Source organism: Fulmarus glacialis, unplaced genomic scaffold (genome assembly GCF_000690835.1).
Source record: "Fulmarus glacialis isolate BGI_N327 unplaced genomic scaffold, ASM69083v1 scaffold143, whole genome shotgun sequence".
In the NCBI taxonomy this organism is placed as follows: Eukaryota; Metazoa; Chordata; class Aves; order Procellariiformes; family Procellariidae; genus Fulmarus; species Fulmarus glacialis.
The window spans coordinates 20,000-34,966 of record NW_009204659.1 but is presented as its reverse complement, the minus strand read 5'-3'; the positions used below and the strand labels follow the sequence as shown (position 1 = coordinate 34,966).

Genomic DNA, 14,967 nt, shown 5'->3' with positions numbered 1-14,967 from the left:
CAGGAATTTGATCTTTTCTCTTAATGTTCCTTTATCTAGTTTATTGCAAATTGCCATGGATTTTGCCATTCCTCTTTGCTCGTGATGGTCCTGCTGTGCAAGGCAGCATAATCTTTAGCATCGGCAAACCTGTGCAGTCACCCAGGTCTGCTCCCAGGCATTCCCTCGAATGCCTGCACTGGCCTGGGCACGACCATCTGCTTTTTCTTTCTCTCCTAAAACTCATGAACTTTCTGCAAGACTGGATACCTATAAACCATGATCTATACATTCTGGCTCTTTATTTCTCACCCAAGCAGTTGACTTCCAAGCTGGGACCCACTGCTCCTTGGAATTTCTTCTCCTGGCAGTTTTCCCAGGTGCCAAATCCCCACCACTTATCATGCCTGTCCGCATGCTCTGAGCTGGCCACATACTCAAATTCACTGCTGTCATGGTTCATAGCTGTCAAACAGCTGCTCATCACTGGTTCCTCCTCAGGCGGAGTTGAGATCATAAATCTTCTAGGGTTTTCTGAGTCTTCTGTGCTGGCATAGCTCATTTTTTTAGCTAACTGGACAGTGTTAATTTTGCCAAATAAGCCAAACTGGATTTCTTCTTGGCAGACCTTGATTCTGCAGCGACCACATCCATTTGTGAACTGGTTTTCTACTTTCAAAGAGATTAAATTTCTCCACTTTGAATTTTTAGAAAAGTGACAACAATTTTGGATTAAGTCACTCTTCTCATTAACAGAGAAAATAAACGTGCAAGAAGTCAGACTGTTTCATACTTCAGTTTATGTATAATAAATGCCCCCAGTTCATTAACCAAAGCTGATAAATCAGTGCGGCAGCAGAGACAAGCAGCATGGTCGATCCCAAATGCTGAAAAATCGTCAGCCTCTCTCCATCTCTGTGCCTCAGGCCAAAACATGAGGTGGCCCTGCCTACCAAGCAGTTGCAAAATAGTTACATTGCAGACATTCTTATCTGATTTCTGAACGATTATAATGCATCCAGGTCTTGTTTTTGTGTCAGCTGGTTTTGTTTGTTTTATTTTAACTGCAAGGACTACAGGTTTATTTTTAGATGAAAGCGCTTCTTTTTTTTTCAGACAATGCTCTTTACAAGCTGCGTAAAAAAATCAAAAGACTGCCAGTAAAGTCACAAAACTTGGCAGCAAGAGCAAAAGTGGACACAAGCAGTGTCTCTTACAGAAGCTACAATCCAGGCACCATGGCATTCAGCTCTGCAGCCTGAACACGGCTCCGTGGGCCCTGTGCTCTGTCCTGCTCCCAGCCCTCGGCTCGTTCCTGAGCCATCAGGAACACTTGCTTGTAGGAGACGTCCCGCTCTACGTTACGTGACCACACAGGTTGTTCTCAAACCTGACTCTTAACAGCACCTCTTCTAGACAGGGTTACTGAATACCCTGGCTGGTAATTTCAGTATTAGGTGAAGGAACTCCATGAGACTCGCTTTTCTTGGGAGAACAGGGCTTCTCGGGAGAACTGGGCTTCTCGGTGTCAAAACCCAGCACCAAAAGGACTTTCCGGAGGGCGGTTTCTCCCGCAGCAGGAGCCGCAGCCCGGGTTCCCCACACAGCCGCTCCCTGGGGAACTCCAGCTTCCCCTTTGGGGACGGTCGCTTTCCAGAAGTACAGGTCTCAGCCTGAGCTGCAGATAATGTTGCACCTGCTGGAAATATCCAGCTCTGCGGCCTGAGGGAACCCCTTGGATAAGCCCAGCTGCAACCTGCATCCACGGAAATCATTCCCACACCAGCACGGATGTTTGGCACGGGCAGTCCCCCCTGGAGTGACCCTCCAGGGCGATGGGCTCTGCCAGTTTGGAGTTTTCTTGGGCAAAGCTGTCTGTGTTTAACCTTCCTAGGCAGACTTTCATATTAAGTTGGCGTATACCGGGAAAGCAGAACATACAATTTGCTCCCCTGTTTGACATAATCATAGGCTGTCCTGGTGCCTGGAACAATTTAATGAATACCTTAGGATGGGTTTTGGTGTCAGATCATAATACCGCCTTTCACAAAAGCTCTTGCCACTGTCACCATCGCTGTGTCTGACACTGTGACAGTGTGATGAACCCCCAGAGCTCTAGGTAGCGGTGCACTGATATCAAAAATGTATTTATTTAACCTGCAATAACTATATAGAGGAATATCCTCTCTGATGCCCATTCTTTGGCCACATTTTTAGGATAAAATATTGGGGAAAGGTATTTCATAACTCCCAATGCAACAAGGGCACGCTGTGAGCCTCTTTGCTGATGGTTACGCAGTGCTAAAGCTCTGGTGATGCCATTGCCCTCCCCTGATAAACCACAGGGGTTTCACAAAAAAGTTGCAGCACAGCCTTGAGAAAAAGGAAGAAAATGAGTTGAGCCACAGAGAGAGACAGGAAGGATCGCGCTGTCATCAAACCCAGACTGCCTCCAACAGCACTTTTTTTTCCTTAGCGGTCTGAGAACTCAGAAACCCGGAGTGACATTTCGGGTTTTCAGTGAAGCCCATGGTGCTGGGAAGCGCTTTGAAGCTCGCTCCGGTTTTGGAACGTCGCGAGGTGATGGGCCAAGACCTGAGAGACGTGCCGAAAGGAAGAGCTTAGAAAACGCATTTGCATGAGACTTGAAGAAGAGTGCACGAGGGGCTGATGGCAGAACCATGCTCCCTGACACCCAGAGATACCCCTGTCGTGACATGTGCTAAAAAGACACCGATCCTTGGGTCTTTATATGGAGAAATCCGGGGCTGACTCAGGTTGGCAGGAGAAGGAGAAGGTAAATGGTGAGACCCTGCTGTTCGTTGCAGGGGGTGTTTTGCGGAGCTGTGTGCACAGCCCGGCTGTGGAATTCCCCGGCGCGGGGAAACCCTCGAGCAGAGCCCAGCCGCCATCTCGGCTCCCAGGCGGGCTGCTGCCCTCACCACCTCTGCCCCGGGCAGCAGCCCAGCTCACAGCATCGCCTCGGGCATCTTTAAGAGACACTACAGGACCGTGCTGAGTAGAGGTGGAAGCCAAACCCTGGGGTAGATGAGCCCTTTTCTCCTGCCTCCTCCCTTCATGGTTGCAGCTAGGATTTTCACTGCTGGGGTAAATCTCCAGCCTCACTAGATTCAATCACTCCAGCTGGTTTTAGCCGTTCTTGTTGCTTCCTTTCAGCTATTGATGCCTTCCTGCCGAGTAACAAGCTGCTTTTTTTGTTTGGTTGGGTTTTTTTGTATGAATTACTTCGGGCATTTGGGGGACTTCACTTAACTGGATCAACACAGCATCATTCTTACAAGTACTTCTCCGGAGTGTGTGAATGGGTAATACACTGATGGAGCAGGCTGGACCACTTGACAGCTTCACCGTCTGACAGCTGAAACAGGAGAGGGTCTGAATCGATTTCAAGTCTGGTTTTAGAGCATTTATTCCTTCGCCACTGCACCACACACTTGCAAAAATATCTCTGTTCTGTTTTCATACAGAAATCTAAAACTTCCTCACCACTGAAAATCAACTTTTTTAAAGTACTCTGGACCGCACCAAGATATTCCAGTGGCAGGAATACCAAGATTTTTTGTGTTGGAAAGGCTAAACTAGCAATGCTAGACTAGTTCATGCTACGTGTTAGGACTACCCTCCTTCCTTGATATTTGGAGGTGGGAAGATTTGTGGTGATGGGGGGAAGGACAGTTAAAGCAAAGAGTGAGTATGAGGCATATGAAAGCAGAGAGAGTAAATCAAGTGAAAACGACCCACTTTTCTACTGATTTGTTCAATGAGTTACTGCAAGTAATTTTTTCCTTCTGCCATTTATGGGGTTTCCCTCTTCTAAATGTTACCATGGTCACTGTGGTGTAACATTAATTTGTTTATATAACCCCTGAGTTGCACATATAGACCCAGATGTTACTTCAGAACCACGACACTTGGGGAAGATTTTCTAAAACCTGCACGTTAAAGCTTCATGGAACAGTGATTTTTTACCATAACACTAACGGGGCCTCCTTCAGAGAAGGGCACGACACTAACTGTCCTGCCATGAAGAGACGCTTGCCCCTGCTGATGCTCTGCTCCCCTTGATATCTGAAATAAGGCTTCAGCCTTGGAATGCGCTTGTTTTAACTGTGTGTTCCATCGCTTCTCTTCATACCATGCACCAGAAAAAGGTTTGGTTTAATATTGGGTTTAATTAAGATAAACCTAAGAGATGAGGACCTCAAGAGCAGAGTGGAAAGTACAAAACAGTATGTATTTATTGCATTTAGTCCAAATATTAGTTAACTTCCAAAAAAAAAAAAAAATGCATTTTTCCTACCGGCTTATTTTGTGGCTTAAAATTGGTAAAAGACCAAACCTCTGTAAGTATTTACTTTACAGTAGCAACGTAACTTCTCTGTAGCCTTTGTATTATATGCAAAATACTACTCAAATCCCAAAAGGGTATTAAAACTCTGGGCATGAGATGTCCAGAAATTTAACCGTGTCTCAGCCCATGTTAACTTTTTTCCACAATATAAAGCAGAATAACATTTTACAGAAACTCCTATCATGAATGAAACTGTCCTCCATGAAGTGTCTGTTGGTTGAAATTACTAACAACGAAGTAAAAATACTTGTAGATGTATTTTAGGCTTAACAGATTGACTGATTCACAGCCTTGGGGAACTTCGCCTGTTCTGTCCAAGTGGGAAGCTGAGGGCAAACATTTATCACAACCCAGCAGAATGTGTTCTGACTTCAAGTTGTATTTAAACAAAAAAAAATTAAAACAAGACCTTTTGTACTTGGTGGTTACAGAGAGGAACAGCCATGAACAAAGATACTCTTCTGCTTTTGGTGCTTCATGTACTTGCAAAGTTCAGCAGAGACCTTTGATAAATTGGAAGTAAACATTAAAACGGTAAATGTTGTACCTTTTATGTCATATTTCAGCTTCCACACTTTGCATACTGGGCACTGAACAAAATCTGACTACATTCCTGAAGGCAAAAGTAAATTCACTGCTATTTCCCCCATAGAGCTTCCTTTTACAGGAGCAGCATCAGTGAGATCTCAAAATGCTTGTAAAGCTACTCCATAACTTTACGGAGGAAAAGAGGACTAAAGAATAAGACAACAGTATTTCTGTGAGCAGCAATAAGCCCAATATGGTAAAAATTTAGTGTACAGAGTACTGTGACACAGTATAAATTAATTTATTCTTCATTTGGCCTCATGACTTTCTTGGATTTTTTTGTAGCTTGTAGTGAAAATTTAACAGCACCATTACACGCACGTGCCACTGCTACAGTAGGTTTGGACCTCCTGTAATACTAGCACTCTTGCCAACCTCGCCTGCCTCCTAGAGCAGATAATTTCTTTCCTTTACAATTCCCTTTAAATATTGACACAGAGGCTGGCACTATCACAGCACTTCTTCCTCGCTGTGGTACAGTGGCAAAATGCAGTGATGCAAGTTAGTCAAATTATCTTCAAAGTAATCTAAAATGCCTTACATGAAGCATGGATGTAATGGTCATTAACAGTTTAGCACTTGTCTTGGTACTGGATGGACAGTAAAGTTAGAAAAAAATGATGTCCCAAGTGCTATTTTACTGCACTGCGAACTTGCACTGAGTGAGGTTGCATACGTGTTTTTTAACATGCACACACAAACACTTTGATCTCCTAACTGACAAGAGTTGGGTTTCATTCCTTAAGGAGAAAAAAAAAAATCCTGTTATTCTACACAGTTATTCTATAGAGTTTTGTTTGTCAGCACCAATGCTGGTTTGATGCTTAGTCTCTGCTGCCTTCAGCATCCTGCTGCACTCCAAGCAGAGGAGAAGCAGCAATAATTTGTTGTCTTAGAAACCATATTCCTACACTCTTACCTCAAAAACAGGCTCAGAATTGATCTTGGGTACTTACTGTTAAGTGCATTTCAGCGAGAGTGCCGTATCCATGCTCTAGACGCTTCTCACCTGCCTCCTTTTCTGCTTGGAGAAGTGCCCAAAAGGCACTCTTCCCCCGCAAGCCCCTAGGAGGAGCAGAGAGCCCTCACCAGGGAGAGCTGGGCTCCCTCTGCCCTCCCTGAAGCCTGTGCACGGATCTAAAAGGCCTCAAAAAGAGAAGGGACACATACCCTACTGGTTACTGAGACAAACCTCCAGTCAGAAGGTTCTTCAAAATATCTTTGTAATGCAGAGGGCTGGCAAAGAGGGAAAAAATAAAATAAACACCAGAGGGTAGAGCCCTGCCGCCAGCTTATGACCCGCTCTCTCCCCAAGCTGCAACAAGCCGGAGTACTCACTGTAAGAAAGGTGCGGACTTTCATCCTACAAAGAAAAGCTGAAAAGGTTTCCCAGTGAGCATGGAGCCTGAGAGGTGAACTGCCGTTAACCTCTTGCGGTGTACCTGACCTTCCAGTTCCACCTCATGTTCAGATGCTTTTGTTTCTTAAGCACAGACAGCAGTTCTTGACACTCGGCGGCTTTCAGGCTATTCTTTTTGACCCTCTGACTGCTCAAAACCAGAGCAAGTACAGAAGTAGTACACGTGAGAGTTGCAAAGAAATCCTGAACTCCCCTTCAACTGGTTGGACTTGAACTTGGCAAGACCGCATTTTATACAGATCTTTTTTCCTACATTGACAGCTACTCTACATTTAGAATTTTGTCAAAATTATTATAAAACATTTATTGACAGTAGCAATAAACAGAACAATTTTTTTTGTAAACAGAAATTAAAGCGGAAAACGGCTTTAAGTCATTTTTGACCAGCCAGCTGTACAAAAGCTTAAGCAAAGCAGCAGTCAGGGAGGTTGGGTTTGGAAGAATCCACACTGAGTTCAGGAGATGTCATGCCTTATTAGATCACCAAAATAAGCTGTTATTGTCTTCAGTTTGTTATTGAGAAAATTTTGTTCTATTTCAACCTTCCCTCCTGGCCCTGCTAAGGAGGCCACCTGAAAAACAAATGAACAAAAAGCAAATTAATGATGCACAGGCAAAGAGGAAAAACCCCAAACCTCTTATTCACATCAAATATCATGTAAAACACATCTTTGGCTCTGTTAATACTGGCGACGACATTCCTTGTCACCTAATGCCTCTGGTCCTCTTCCAGTGTCTCCTTTTACTCAGAGAAGTGGTTTGCGGCTTTCTTGTGACTGTGAAATCCCCCTCACCCCAAGCCATGAAAATAACGGGACTTCAGAACTAGAGATAAATAGTCACTGTTTCACGTGCTGTGCTGAGGTGAGAGATGCTAGGCTCTGGTTTGCAGGGTACTTGGCATTTGAGACACCCAGCTGTGGCAAAAAGCAAGCTGTAAACTGTGCTTTGAAGGTTCAAAATCCCAAGTTTTGGGGGAAGAGTAAAACCAAATCCTGGAATTGGGAAGCATAAAGGTTGCACTGAGGGCGGGGGGGGGCAGGGAACAACCCAAACAAAAGCAACCCCAAGACCACAAACAGGCAGAGAAGCTCACAAAAAACAGTTACAGTTTTTTGTTGTTGCTATTGCAACCAAAAAAAAATGCTGTTGGGTGCACTGGGGTCTCAGGCAGTGTTGAGGGAAAGGCTGCAGGCAGCTGACTAACTGCAGGCAGGGAGAGCCCATCAGGCAGCGCTGGTCCCAGCTCTCGTGTTTACGATCACTGGAGTGAGAATTTCACCGTTCGTGCTCTGTTGACTGAGCCCGGTGCACACCTTTAATGCTTAATGATTACAGACAGACAACGTTTTGCAGCGAACTTTGCATTTTGGACTGGAGCACGCAATACTGTGTCTTCTCCTGTTCCTACTCATGATGCCTAGTACCACTTCTTTGAGGGACGACAGCCATACAGGCTACTGATTTCTCACCAGGACAGACTGCACAGACAGAAGGAAGAGAAGACCAAAATTGAGTGTTGACTGTTTTTTTTGCCCCTATCATAGACCCCGAGGACCCGTGCTGCAGTGGGGGTCCCTGCTCCGCAGCCAGTTCTGCTCCGTGCTGCTGTTTTCCCTGCCTGCTGCAGGAAAACTATTTCTATAGTTGCCTATGCGGGGAAACTTCCCGGGCAGACATAAAGTGATCAAGGTCTGCAAGCCTGCAGTAGATTTCAACTGATCTTTAAACCAAGAAGTTTGTGATGTTAGCAGCTGAAACTTAAAGTTCAGGTTGCATTATTAACACTTCTCAACTCCTTTGAGACTTGACTCTGGTGCAGGTTTAAATATAAACATGCTGAACTTCCTCTATTTTACTGTAAGTAAAAAAACAGTCTACTATCAGGAGGAAATAACAGATTAATCTAAATTATACTTTGAACCTTTATTGACTTGCCCAGAAAATTACCACACTTATCTAAACCTAGCATTTACTTTTCTGTTTTGTTTTGGTTTTTTTTTTTCCCTCTTCATTTTTTTTTGTTTCTGCAGACAAAAACAAAAGCATGAGCAGTTTCTTCATCCTTCAATTTAATGGTAATAGGAAAAAAATCTCCACGTTCTTGTCAAAGAGGAACCTGCCACTTAAGTAAAAAAGCAGAAGCTGGCTGACTTATAAATAGCACAAGAATCTGAAATTGGCAAGTGATCAGGAATGTTAATTTCACGACTTATCTTTTCTTACTTGAAATCCTTAAAGCAGTTAACATTGTGGGGCGATCCACATTTTTTCTTCTAGGAAGACGTTAAGTTTGTACTTCTAATTTATTACGAACAAAAGCTGGAATGCCCTTCCAAAAAGCGTTACAGTCTTTGCACTTTATAGCTAATGTTGCTTAAGTATTCTAAAATATTAATTGGATTAGTCAACTTAATATAAGAATATTGAAATTACTGTCTCGGGGTTACGTACTCCTGCTTTCAGGGCACAATTTGTGTCACTAGCATATCTAAGTATGACTAATGCATTGATATTAAACACAAGTGTTTACTAAGTATTTCTCTTAGAAGTCCAAGTAAAGCAAAATGCTTCATCAGTAACACAGGCAAATGCTGCTCCTCCACTGAGGGGTGGCATCCATCGAGGGACACCCGAGAAGTTACATACGCTGTGTCTAGTCTCTAAGTGTTAAATCCAGGATAACTAAGACTAATTTCAAACGACTACTAAAAGTATTCGATAAACCCAAAGGTGACAAAAATCTAAATAAGCACATGGGCGTAAGCTCCGCAGGGTCAGATCTGGCACCGCATGCTCCTCAAACCCCCTGATATTCAGAGGAGAGAAACGCAAATCCTCTGCGACGATGCTTATTTGTAAATTGCTGGAGGTTGCAAATTTAATTACGTAGGAGTTGCCAAGTTTTCCTCGGAAGGGCTCAGTCAACCCTGACGGCGTAACGAGGGAGAGCTGCCACACACCAAGTTTCAGAAAGGTGCCAGCTTGGCTGAGGGACGCCCTCTAAAAATAACAGCAGATTGAGGAACGATGCTTTGAGAAAACAAAGATGCTCACCTATTTTTAGAAATACCGACACGCACCTCCTGTTTTTGCAGTGAACTACAACTGTGAGTACCGAAAGGCTTCTTAATTTCTTTTAAAAATTGGACTAGTCCAAAATTTGTTTATTTTGCCTTTTCCTGTGCAAATACGACAATTCCCTGCTGGCAACTCTCCTGGTTTGTTCTTTAGCCCAAACCCAGGTACTCGGGGGGCAGCTATTGCCTCTTTTGCTGCGCTGGGTAATTCTGCACGTGCCACGTGCCTCTCCCCCAGCAGAGCCAAAGGATGCAGCTTCGGTTAACACCTCCCTGCATGCCTCTCACCTGGATGCTTCTTCCTTCAGCTCAGCGACTGCTGATGGAAATAGTCCACAGTTACAGACACAGCCACAGAGCATTAAAAAAGTAGCCAGCAGGTTTGGTCTCAAGTTTAAAATAGGAAACATCAGAAAAGAAATATGAAAAGGGAAACGAACATGGAAGATTACTTCAGGAGGACAAGTTGCTTAAGGTGCAAACTTGCTTTATATTGTTCAGATGTACTTTTGAACTCAAAGGTTGTCCTGCTGGCCTTGCAGGTTCTTTTTTATAGTAAAGTAACTTCGTATTTGTTCCGGCCACCAACTAAAGTAACTGTGGATAAAAAGTTTATTGTCATTTCCCCTCTCCCCCCCAAGAAACTTTTCTGGGGTATGAGAAATACAAGCTTTTTGGCTTGATAGGCAGTCACACAAGGACACTGTGATTCATTTCATTTTATAGAACACTAGTAAAAAGAGGAACCCCCTCCCCCTGCAACCAACCTAAAGGCTAGGGGAAAAAAATACCAACCCACCTGGAAAAAAAAGGAAATGGTATTCTTTACACTGAACGTAATAAAACAAAATGCTCTCAGGCAGCACTTTTCAAAATGTACAGGTCTGCAGGTGAATTATGCCACTGCCATGGTGGTGCTGCCACCCTTTGACAGGCCAGAGATTTTTTTTTTTTTTTTTTAAACTTAAGCGGGCAAACTACAATTCAGTATTCAAGTGCTATGAGCTTTAGGAAGATTGAAGTCCAGAAGTGCTACTCTGGCTTGGTGTATGCTGGGAGTATCTTCTGGCTTTATCTTTTATCAGGGGCGGAGAACAGACGTGAGTTTAAAGTGGGCTGCTCAAAAGCTGCCGTTATTAACATGATAGTCACAGCTGAACTGTACGCAATTACGTTCACTTAGAAATGATCAGCCTGCAAAACACATTAACCCACAGTCTTTTACCTGCCAACTCCCCTAATACCGAGCATCTTAAAAATACAATCAAATTAATCTGAGTTCACCTCCTGGCCTTTCACTCCCTGCTTTCCTCTGTGTTATATTTACTCCTAAACAAACATGACATTGCTTGGCAGGTCCCATTTGGCTAGGTCTCCAGTCTAAAATCGTAGCTAAATGAACGGGGCCAGTGGTAGTTTTACTAGTCAGCCTCCCATCAAATTTCTTAATTCATAGATGTGAATATATTCTTTTATTAAACTGATCACTCTGGTTATGATCTTCTGTTCTCTGAATGACACAAGATATAATTAAGATAAATAAATAATTGAGTTTTACCCATCTTTGCACTCCCTTCATTGACCAGTCACTTGTCACAAGTGGACTTTCAAAACCAGAAACACAGCAAACATCTTCCCATCCAGGCACTAGACTTGCAGACAGAATAAGGCTTCGGTGTCTAACTCTAGATTCTCTCAAAATGGATGATGAAGATGAGGTGGGAACAAAGCCAAGAAAAAAAGAAAGTACCTGCATGATGTGTATTCTTTGTATGACTATCAAGGTCAAGAGCACTTTGCTTAATTCTGGGCTCAGGAAATCACCCTATACACTAGACAAGGAACAAAAGGTAATTTGTATCTTCTGGCAGTATTTGGAATAGAAGCCAGGTCTGAGACACTAACATTTAGGACAGCAAAAGCTCCAACAACAGTGAAATTTCACTAAATTAGGCATAGCTGTCACAAACAACAAAAAACCAAACACCCGCCACCAAAACCCAAAAAAAACCAAACCCAGGAATCTACCCAATTTATAAAGTTTTGCACCAGTCATCAAATCTTCAAATAGTAAAAACGCACACAAAATTTTCAATACAGAAACAGGAAGAGGTCTGAAAAGTGACTGTTTTTAAAAAAAAAAAAAAAAAAAGAGAATTATCAACAGTGCATAAAGACTAACGTAAACCTTTCCCTGCCTCCCACCCTGCTTCAGTTTTTAAAAACACAGTATCTTGAGTGAATAAATGCAGCCCGTAAGACCTTCCTAGCAGGGACTGTGTTACAAACCTATGCAACACCAAGCAGACTGCTGGTTGGTCAAGCTCATGATGGACGGAACTACAACTGGCTGGTAACAAATAAATCACTAGTCTCTCCAGTTTAAGTGGAGAGAGGCTGCCAATTTGCATTATGATCCCAATTTCTATAGTTTCAGTCAACCGGTAGGAATGACGTGGGAGCATACCATAAATAATATAGATAGGAGAGCGTATGCCTGTGAACACACCTTGCTAGTGCACAGCATTCATCACTTCGCAGCGGATCTCCCACACATCTGTGAAATGTCGCGCCACGTCCACCACACAGCTGCTCTCGTGAAGCGCATCCTCCCAGTGCCGCTGCAAGTTGCGTCCCCAAGGAGTACACCCACTGTCCCGTGCTCCTGCAACGGACCCATGCTCCTCAAAAGCTGGATCGGCTTCCCCTCTCAGCAAGGTTCAAAGAACACAGACGTTTTTGAAAACTCTTTCATCCATCAGAGTGCTGTGGTTACGGAGAACATAGGCTGCAGTGCTACAGTCTTGACTAATGTTCGAAAAAACCCAGTCTTGACTGAAAGTTAAAAGACAGAATTGGATTTTCCTTTGCACAGGCTTAAGTTAAAACCCTTGAGGTGCTCTCTAAAGTTTTAAGGACAGGGAAAAACTCCTCCTGCAGATACTGAGCAATAAGTTATCTGCAGCCATCTAAAAAAAACCCCATCAACCTGACAATGTTTTGCCTGTCATTCCTTTCTGCTCATAATTTTAAACACAAGTATCTTGTTTGGTCTGTCAAATTTACAGAATTATGGTTGACATGGACAGCAATCAACAATTAACAGTTCTCTTAACCATAAAGTTTATGTTAGGAATTTACTCCAATACTTTATGAAGTGTAAAAGTTCGTGTATCGTTTGATGAAGAAATACTACTCAAAAATGGTTAAAAGAAAGAAGAATATTATTATTTGACATATATTACCCCAAAAGCAGCATTGCTCCTCTCCCTCTGTTACTCTACACTATTGTAAGGGCCAAAAACAGCTCGCTGAAAAAGGGGACATTTTGCAGAAGTTTAATAGCAACTCTAACAGGAGAAGGCATAATTTTCAATAAACAAAACAGTTCCTGTTTAAGAAACTCGGACTATATTAACATTGAATTCTGAAGTAGACTCAAATTTTGAAGAGGGGCTGCTTTTTCAGTCATTCCACTTTTGAAAAGTTCTTGACACCTTTTTTTCTTTTTTTTAAATTAGATCTTTTCTCATACCCCATACCACCAAGAAGCCTGCTAGCGCAAAAACTGTAGAGCAAGTTAGTAAGGTCTATGACGTGACTTCCCAACATGGTGGCTATAACCCTCTGATCAGAGCCACAGTGCCATATCCCTTCTAGGGATCTATATTTAACCTTCAACTCACCTATACAGAGAGAAAGGTTTCTGGACACTGGCAAATCTTTCTCAAATTGCGTTGTTTTTTCTTTTGTGACAGGCTGGATCTTAGATAGACCAAAACTTTTCTAACTCAGAAAGACAGCTCTCAAGCTGAATAATCATCAGGCATTTTACTCTCAGAATCATCTTCAATTAGCAAAGTCACTTGTATTCTGTCTTAAGAGCAGACCAGTATTATTCTAATCGATTTGCTTGCTCTGCTATAAAGGTCACAAAGATTGAAACATTATCTGAAAATTAGCCTCAATTATCCTGCTCTTTTGATATACTAACACACGACCCAAAATTAAAACTTGCACTACTGTATGCTCAAGATGTTAAATATGCAACATTTCCAGCAGCTAAAAATCAGAAAGACTTAAAGATAATCCCATGGTAAATAATGTATAAATGTGTAAGATTGTCTTTTTGCTAAAAGCGAAAAATCTGTTTCTGAATTAAAGTGTCTGCAAATTTATACAACATGACCGTTTTCAAAGAACAGTGAAGAAGTTTAGGATAATCACTTCGGCACAATACAGTATCTGAGCAGTTAACCATCCACGGTCAGGATATGTGATAAACTCCCGATTCCTCAGTACTCCGTCTCTCAAACTTGGCTAGGCTGGTAAAGATGCTGATGTAGTCATCTGTCTCACAACATACCAGGTCACCAACATTTTAGGCTCACCAATTTATTGGGGGGAGCCATCATGTAGCCTCACTCCGTTCTGACCACCAGTGAGAGAACAATACCTCAACGGCAGCACTCACACAGCTTACAAGAAGGGTCAGGAGCATCACTACGTTAGTATGTGAACATTTAGGAGGATATGTTTTGGTATCTTATGTAGCTGAGTATGCCTTCTGCAACGAGGTGGAAAGAAGCTATCCCACCATTAGGAAGAAGGTCTTACAGCAACAAATCCCAGGTTCCTCCTCCTTCGCTGCAAATATTAAGATACAGGGTATTATCTGGTACAGAAAACAGTCTGTGCAAGAGATCGGGCTACTTGGATGCAAGTCCTGGTCCCTGAGGCGAGCACACACTTCCCACTCTGCACAATGAGGCAGAGCACGCTAAACACTTCATAAACAACATTTAATCATTCTGTCTCAACAAGCTTGCTTCTCAAGTCACTTGTGGAAGTCTCTGTTACATTTTGCTGGAGTATTAAGACCTAAATGTAGGATCTCCTGCAGATACTGCCTTTCTTCCCCTTGATCTGGTGGAAATGAACCAGCCAAGAAGGGGAAGGATGTTGGGGGAGGTTGAGCATTCCCTGACTGCAGGCTCCCTGCTGCCACTAGAGTCAATCAACAACAGAGTACGGGGAAGAAATTTATTTTCATCCAAATTTTGCCAAGCGTGCGTATTCACTCTCTTTTTGTTTTTTTAATAATATCAACTTGAATTAGCACCATTAATGCTTCTCATAGAAGGTAAGAAAAGTTTTCAACTACCCAAGTATTTATCAAGTGTTTTCACTTCACTTTGCTGGTGTCTAATTTTGATTTAAATACGCAAGCCTATCTGAAACAGCGATTTCTAATTCTTTCCTACTTTGTGGGAATTCTAAGTAGGTCAAACTTTTTGTTTTGCTTTTCAAAAACACCACTGGCAACCAAATACAAGTTTAGCCCCCCAGAACTGATGCAGTATTAATACACTTCTGACTGGTAGTTTCCACAACTCCCCCTCTTTTTTCTTTTTTTGTAAGGGATGTGAAAAAAACTTAAAGAAAGAAAAGACTCAAAAGTAAAAGATGCTGCAAAAAGATGAGTATCAACAAGGGTGTCACACATGAGCTACATAATAGGCACTATT

At 42.6% G+C, this 14,967-nt stretch overlaps 1 protein-coding gene across 1 annotated transcript in view; it reads right to left on the bottom strand.

The window, feature by feature from the left end:
• Window positions 1-6,647: 6,647 nt before the first annotated feature.
• Window positions 6,648-14,967, bottom strand: part of TGS1 (trimethylguanosine synthase 1) — a gene marked incomplete at its 5' end in the record, with an annotated part of 27,654 nt that continues 19,334 nt past the window's right edge. The window contains one exon of the mRNA XM_009575055.1: window positions 6,648-6,931. Coding sequence (XP_009573350.1) covers window positions 6,815-6,931 — 117 coding nt within the window. The remainder of the gene's footprint in view (window positions 6,932-14,967) is intronic.